Source organism: Arachis hypogaea, chromosome 16 (assembly GCF_003086295.3).
Source record: "Arachis hypogaea cultivar Tifrunner chromosome 16, arahy.Tifrunner.gnm2.J5K5, whole genome shotgun sequence".
Lineage (NCBI taxonomy): Eukaryota > Viridiplantae > Streptophyta > Magnoliopsida > Fabales > Fabaceae > Arachis > Arachis hypogaea.
This window is the reverse complement of record NC_092051.1, coordinates 26,926,243-26,934,422: the sequence shown is the minus strand read 5'-3', so window position 1 is coordinate 26,934,422 and position 8,180 is coordinate 26,926,243. Positions and strand designations below refer to the sequence as shown.

Below are 8,180 nucleotides of genomic sequence, written 5' to 3'. Positions count from 1 at the left end.
ATACAAAGTAATATATATCTCCAAAATTATTAAACCGTTCAATTAAGAATGAAGACACCAAAAGCAAAAAACTTCAAGAATGTATATATAATAAAATAACTTCAAGAATGTATATAAAATAAAATGGATATCATATCCCAAAAGTGATAAGTATATATATGATCATCAAATTAAAGGCCCCTATTCATAGAATCTGCAAGTCTATAATGTTTGACATACATATGTAGATCATGATGATCACATAATAATAATAATAATAATAATAATAATAATAATAATAATAATAATAATAATAATAATAATGGCATGGGATATGGGTTTTGGTCACAAATTAAATGAAAAGTAAAAAAAAAAAAGAGTAGGAAGTAAGAGAAGGAAATTAAATATATAAATAGATATGATGGTGTATGTGGATGTACATTGAGTTTGAGTGATGAGAAGGGGAAGCACCTTTTTCAGTAGTCTCCACTACTTACTATATAGTAGCATCAGTAAGTGTGTCTTACTACTACCAGTAGCAGTACCGCACTGTTGCTGCTTTAAAAGACGACGATGCATCATTCATCATCATATATATTTTATATCAAAATGAAGATCCCAGATCCTCTTTACACTTTTGCTTCTGAAACAAAACACACTTGTACTCTTAACTCTTAACATAACAATGGACCATACCACATTGCAGCACCTTCCACCAAAATTACAAAAGGCAAAATAATAATACAAACCCTAAATATATATTATATCATTCACCACATTAAATTAAACCATTGTCTTCACAAATTTCAGATTCAGCTTTAAGCATCAAGGTTCATTCAGTTTCCCCTATATATATAGAGACCGATGGGAGAAAGAGAAAGAGCGAGAAAGAGAGAGAGAGAGAGTAGAATTGAGAATTTTATTTATTTATTTGGTTTATTGATGATGAGTTGTTCTTGCACCTGGAGGTGGTGGCATGTGATGATGAAGAGGTAGTACTACTCCGACTCCGACGCCGATATTGGGTTGTTGTTGTGGTTGTTGTTGTGGCGGTGGACGCTTGCGTTTCTTCTTCTCATAGCTGATACCTCTTGCTTTGGACTGCAGATCACGAACCTCGCGGAGGTAGAGCCTCACGGCGCGTGCTCCGAAGGGATTCGCCTCAGGCTTCCCTCCGTTCTCTTCGAAAGCCGCACGGAGCCGGCCGATGAGGGCGTCCAGGCTACCCCAGGCTTGCCTCAGAGGGCACGGACACGGCGCCGGCGGGTTCGGGTGGCCGTAGAATGGACAGATCGGCGTGTGCACCTTCGTCTTCCCAAATTGGTCCAGGTACCTTCCCACAAAAACATGAAAGAGAACAAGTAAATTAAAATATCTTAAACAATATACATACAGATATAATCATTTATCTGCTTCTTCTGTTTCTTTCTGTCAATTTCAGTTTTTGAAAGAAGTGATAGCGAGTTTGTAAGTTTAGGTCTACAAATTATCATAAACTCTCGAGTTTATTTGATTAACATACTCTCTAGTGTATTACATATATGAAATGTTCAAATCATAGCTTAGAAGGAAAACATAAGAGAGAGATGCATGGTGAGTTAATTATTATGAGTTTTGTGTTGCATACCGGAGAAATTCAAGAACATGTGCACCGCTGCACCTAGAGAGGGACAAAGGAGGACGGTGATTCTTCAGGTACTGTCCGAAAGTGTTCCAGTCACGGCGCTTCTGGTTCTCGTAGCGGCTGCTGCTCGTCGTTGAAGCCGCCGGCGATGACGATGAGCTACCACTTGTTCCAGCCACGGTGGTGGTGTTGTTGTTGTTGTTGGTAATGGTGGTGAAGGTGTTTCCAGCAGAGTGACATGTGTCCATAAATTCTTGAATTGAATCCATGGAAGATTAGAACCTGTCTCGATCTCAGGCTTTGGTTTGCAGATCCAAGAGTTTCAATTTCTTCTTTTGTTGAATTTGTTGGTGTTGCTGCTTCTTTGTTAGGGTTCCCTAGTTAAGACAGTGACCAGCCATGGTGATGAAGAGAGTGTGTGAGAGGAATACAAAAGAGTTACCATATACTTATAATTTGGACACCACAGGACAGAACTTTTATTTTTGTATATTGGATTATGAGTGGTGAAGTCTTTAAAAGTGATCTAAATTAGGTGTTAAACGTTATTGTGGGTGTTTACAAAACGTCAGTGACGTTTTCACTTTATATAATTAAAATAATATTTTTTTTACAAAACGTCAATGACGTTTTCTCATTTTATAATTAAAAAATATTTTTTTACAAAACGTTGGTGACGTTTTGTTTTTTTATATTTAAAAAAATATTTGTTTTACAAAATGTTAGTGACGTTTTGTACTACCATCATAGCATTGTAAAATACCAAAATGAACAAATATTGTCGTATTTCACATTAAAATTATCCATATCTAAAAATTTTAGCCCCACAGGACACACTAGTCCTTTAATTTCATTTCTCTCATACAATTTTTTTTTTATTTCTTTATTATTATTTTAATCTTTTTTTCCTTTCAGAAGTTACTGTTAATGAAAACAACAAACCTTCAAAGGACACAAATAAAAAAAAAAAGTGAGAGGAGAATGAAACAAAATCTCTGATTATAGGGATTGATATTACATAGTACATATATACTTATAATATTATTATTATTTTTATCATATTTTTTTTATTGAAAAAAACAGAAGAAATAGAAGAGAGAAGTGATGATGCATGTGGTGTATTATGTACCTGGAAATGATGAAGCAGAAGAGATAATATAATTGATGTTTGAGAATGTGATGAGATTGATGGGAGTGTGAAGGGACTACTGTTCCTCTTTTTGGTGTTTGCAGTTTGTAAGTTATTGAGCAATACTAGGAGGGAAAGAAAAAAAGAATTGATATATAGTAGCTTTTTTTTCTTCTTTTTTTTTTTTTTAGATTTAGTATAAGAGCTTTGATTTCTGAGAAGAAATCTTAAGGGATTGGGTTTTTTTCCTTAAAAGGGTGGAGCAAACTCAAACTTTCATCATCACATGTTAATGTTCCTTATAAAAAATATATTCTTCCTTTTTGTAGTTGTTGTTTTGATGAATAGGTAAAGAAAGAGAAGAAAATTTAGGGCTTTGGAGGGAAAGAAAAATAGAGAAAGAAAAGGGTGGACAGTAGGTTTGGATGGAGACAGGAAAAAAAGAAAGTGTTTGAAGGGGTAAAAATGAGGGAATATAAAACATAAACATGATTCTGTTTCTTGACGCTGTAGTCTTGAATGACAGTTCCTTTCCTGCACTGACTAGAATGCCCCTATCTATCTCATTTACCCTATTTAACTTTTTTGCCCTTTCTCTTTAAAAAGATAAAAACTTTAATTTCTGACACCAGTTTTGTCTCCTCCACACCCTTCATTAATATATATAAAAAAGAAAACAAAATCTTCTAACAAAGCTTATTACACCTTCAATATGATGTTATCTGTACATAAAGCTAAGGAACATAATGTAAAGTTTACTAAATTTTGTTATGTTCATAATAATTTTGTTATTATTAACCTAAATTGCAAAGTTTGTTAAATATCATATATGAACTTTTTGTTTGAAAATATTTATTAAGTAGATACTATTTTTTGTGTGAAAAAAAAAATAATATTTGAATGAATTAGAAAAGTATAGTGAAAGTGAACAAGAAGTATTCACGTTATGTGGAATTAGATTTCAATGACATGAGTGGAATATATATAAAAACATATAATTATTTTACATATTTTATGGATAATTTTGACTTAATAATTTAAAGTTTTGAAAAAAAATAATTTTAAAATATGATATCAAAATTTTTATGACAAATATAAAATTTGATTATTGTTATGCAAAAAAAAAAGCATAAAATAAACTAAAAAATATTATGTATAATCACATTTAGAATAAAGTGAAAATGATTAAATTATGAAAATTATTAACTGAAGGAATTAGAATTATCAAGTACTTAAAAAGATTATTATTTTTTTAGAGAATAAATAGTATTTCATTTCTTAATATTTGACGTAAATTCTAATTTCATCTTTAACATTTGAAATGTTTTATTTGTATTCCAAAAATTTTATTCCGTTCTATTTTTATTTTTTGGTTAAAAGTATTTTTTTTAATATGATATTTTTCTATTATTATTTTTCTTGCTATTTTTACCATCAAATTTATCCAATCATAACTATTATAATTACAATTTTTATCGTTACTTGAAAATAGATAATAACAGATAAAAAAATATTTTTTAAAAAAATTTAACTAAAAAATAAAATATTTTAAATATTAAAAATAAATTAATACTTAATCTAAATTTTGAAGACTAAATTAGTAATTTATTCCTTAAACAATCTGAAATATCATATATCGCAAAGTAGGACGGTCAAAAGCATAAAGTTTGTGAGATTGGACATATAGACATTGAACATATATATAAGTAACCAACAATTCTAAGGAACTAAAAGGATATCAATTAAAAATCAACTAAATATTTTGGGTGAATCTAAAATTTTTACATGAATGATATTTATGTTAGGCATTAAAATGTTTATTCTATTAAGTATTAGAATGTTTATTTTTTATACTAAATGGATATTTTCTTATATATTTTATAAATTTTTTTATATACTAAGAATTTAGATTGTTGGAAGTTCCGTAATCCCCGCCTCCTATTTCTCCAACATATCATTCAAAATTTTAATTTGGGATGAGAAACAATTAATATCAAATATTATAAATTAAAACAAATAAAATTAATTAAATATAATTATAAATTAGTTATCACCCTTGATTCCATATACTTTTTCTATAAGTAACCTATAATTATTATATAATAAATCTTAATAAATTTCTTAATTGAGTTCATTTATTTCAGTTTCGAAAACCAATCAAATAAGTGAAAGTTACTACACACTCATAAAAAGTATCTTGGATTACACATACTCAAGCAACATGCAACATGGTGAAACTTCTAATAAACTTTGAAGTGAATAACGCAGTATAAGATGTGTTTGGCTGTTCGTGGACAAATACTATTTTATGATATATAAATTTTAAATAGCTTCATAAAGTTTATTTTAAAAAAATTTGGATCTAAAGCATATGTCTTCTTAGTTTCTTTAAATCGAAGCTGTAAAAGAAAAATCAGTAGTTTTTATTTTTTCTACTAGAGGTTACTTTCAATTAACTATAAGAAAATGTGAAAACTAAACCGAATATTTGAGTTATTTTTAAAAAAATTCTAAATATAATAAAAAATAAAATTCATAAAAAGAATCCAAAAATAAACCAGCTGGCTTCAAAAGTCTTTTACCTCAAGGACAACTGAGAGGTTGGCTAATTTAAAGTCATGGTAATATAAGTAGTAGTCTCACAAGTTTCATTTAAGTTCACTAATTGAAGGTGGACTTTTTGTTGGGATAGATTGTTTAATATTATGATGAAATTACTTATTATAAAATTTTAAATTGATAAAAAATACATAAATAATTATATTATCTAACATTTTTTTTTGGGGTTGTATTAATTTTGTATAAATTTTTTGTTTTTTATTTATTATGCTAATTTTTTTTAGTCAATAAAAATTAAATTCAAAATTTATTAATTATAAAAAACCTAATATTATATTATAAAATTATTTATTTTACAAATTTAATTGATAAATAAAAATATATAAATAATTATATATCTAATAAGTTTTATTGATACATCCTTCAAATATTTGTGATTCGAAGAGATCAAATATTATTAAAAGTTATTAGTTTATTTTGATGTATTTTAATTTTTTTTATTTAATTATTAGATTGGACTTTATGTTTGTGGGTTTTAGGATTTTCTTTGTTTTAATCTAATAAGAGGTTATAAATACATTCTTAGCTATTGTAGTCGTAGTATTGAGTGATTAAAGGTGCTAAATTAAAGTACTTTTTGGTTTCTTGATGAAATCATACTGTGAACAAGTGAGGTTGAGTGAGTCACTTTCTTATTGCACAGGGAATTGAGTAGAAGGTTCAAAAGTCTTTTCGATTCAATTTCAAAACTATGATTCTACATGTAGATAAGTTGGTTGAGAAGTTTCTTTCTTGTTGCATCAAAAAATTAGATAAAAAGTAAATGATTCTCTTTGTATTCAATTTCAACCTATTTTTTTATTTTTATTTTAATTTTAATATATCTTTTTTATTCAACTTTAATTCATGTCATTTTGTTTATTTTTTTAAGTATCACTTATCAAGGAAACTAATTAGGGGTGAGCACGAATAGCGGGTACCCAATTACTCGTCCGAATCCGAACCGAACCAACGGATAATCGGGTCCAACCCGAACCAAACCAATGGCCTTTGTTAATGATTGGTTCGGGTATGATTCTGGAGGTGCAGAACTCGAACCAACCCGTAAATCCGATTATATATTAATTAAATAAAAAATAAAAAAATATATATGACTTTTAGTGGCTTTTAATGAGATTATTCACTATTAATACGTTTGGATTTTAATGAGTTTATTTATATTGATGTTACATGTTTATTGTACTTGTTGAATTTTTAAGATAAAAAATTAGTTTTTTTTATGAATTTCAAAGTCATCGAGTACCCAATTACCTAAACCGAACCAATCCGTTATTAATCGATTTGATTTAGTTCGAATACATGCACAAAAAAATATAAATCTAAATCAAACTGAACCAATTACATTTTAATCAATTCAGTTCTAATTTTACCTTGAATCCGAACCAAACCGACACATGCTCACCTAAAACTAATTGCCATTTCAGAGTAAAACCATGGCATATTTATGTTAACAAGTTAAGCTTTTTTCTATTAGTTTTTTTTTTTTTCTTTGGTATACTTTCATGAAGTTGATTTTGTGTCTATATAGTATGTAATCAACAAACTAATTTATTTAAATTAGTATCGGTATTCATTAATAATGTTTGAAGATGGACAAATTTCATTGGATAAAGTTCATCATATTTTTGTATTTTTAGTCCCTGAGAGAAGGAAAATCAACCAAGAAATCTCATCAAGACCAAAAATTTTGCATCACACATAAGAATATACGCATACAATGATATGTATATTGATCAAAATTGAATGCTCTCATCAATACTTTTAAGAGTTTAAAATTTATTTAATCCTCTTTTTCATTGTAATAACTCGCTAATTAGTCCTAGACTTTTCTTCCCCCTAATTGTTGAAAAGTCGTTGTCTTTCATATCACCTCTCTGATGGTTCAATTATTTTATTTAGTTTAACTATACTTATAAAAAAATTAGCTAATCGTATCAAAACTATTTTGATTTTTTTAAATAAATAAAAAAAAAAGTTATTTACAAAAATATATAATTACCTATTTCATTTATAGTGTAAATAACATAATATTGTGTATATTTCGTTTATATTGTAAAAAAAAAAATAAGATACAATACAATAATATGATCATACAATATTTACACACGTAGTGTATAACGTCTTTATCTTATTTACAGTATATAATGTTATTTCGTTTAAAAATACTACAAATTACATATTTTTATAAATAAACGATTTTTTTATTAAAAAATCGAAGAAAATAATTACTATATTATTCCTTCTAAATTATTTAAAGATAAGTAACATGTTTTCTAAACACTTCCATATAATATTTAAAAAAATGGCCGTGAATTTAGTGACTATGTTACTATGCATGATTCTCTATACAGTTTGAATGTGATTTACAGGGAATTATTTAATTTGGCCATGAGATTTGTCTCGCACTTTAACACGCCGACATTGATCTTAGGCTATTGAATTCTAAATTCAATCCTATAATATACTTTTTGCAAACGGAGATTTTGGTATTAAACTATTAATCATTAGATATGACTTAGCTTGGATTTTCTGAATTTCATGATGGATACTCTTTGTAAGAATTCAATAAATCTAACAAGAATTTCTTAAATCTACAAAAAAAATTATTGGGATGAACTTTGATTTCAACTTAAACTTTATGATACCGTTAATAATCATCGTAAATCTCATATTTGAAGAATTCTAAAATTTTTTTTTAAGTTATTTTTTTTAAAAAAATTTATAAAAAAATAAAAATAAGGTTATGTTTGAATATTTCGTATAAAAAAAATTTTTATTTATCAATTATGTTTGAGTAACAATATAAAAATATTCTTTTATTTATTTATT

General features: G+C 27.4%; 1 protein-coding gene and 1 long non-coding RNA gene across 2 annotated transcripts; one reads left to right on the top strand and one right to left on the bottom strand.

Annotated features, from left to right (window-relative positions):
- Positions 1-366: 366 nt before the first annotated feature.
- On the bottom strand, positions 367-1,872 carry LOC112758707 (protein LIGHT-DEPENDENT SHORT HYPOCOTYLS 4). Its single transcript, XM_025807428.2, has 2 exons — positions 1,607-1,872; positions 367-1,312 (listed from the first exon to the last, which is right to left on the bottom strand). Exons 1-2 carry the CDS (start codon positions 1,870-1,872, stop codon positions 916-918), a joined length of 663 nt encoding a protein of 220 aa, XP_025663213.1. The 3' UTR covers positions 367-915.
- Positions 423-2,221, top strand: LOC140179938 (uncharacterized). Its single transcript, XR_011874125.1, has 2 exons — positions 423-971; positions 1,087-2,221. It is a non-coding gene; the product is annotated as an uncharacterized lncRNA (long non-coding RNA).
- Positions 2,222-8,180: the final 5,959 nt, after the last annotated feature.

What these genes read in the sequence shown, in the direction of transcription:
- LOC112758707 (XM_025807428.2), bottom strand. Translation starts at nt 1,872, where the DNA reads ATGGATTCAATTCAAGAATTTATGGACACATGTCACTCTGCTGGAAAC. An exon ending in CATGTTCTTGAATTTCTCCG is followed by an intron (nt 1,313 to 1,606) that starts GTATGCAACACA and finishes TTTTGTGGGAAG; the next exon opens with GTACCTGGACCAATTTGGGA.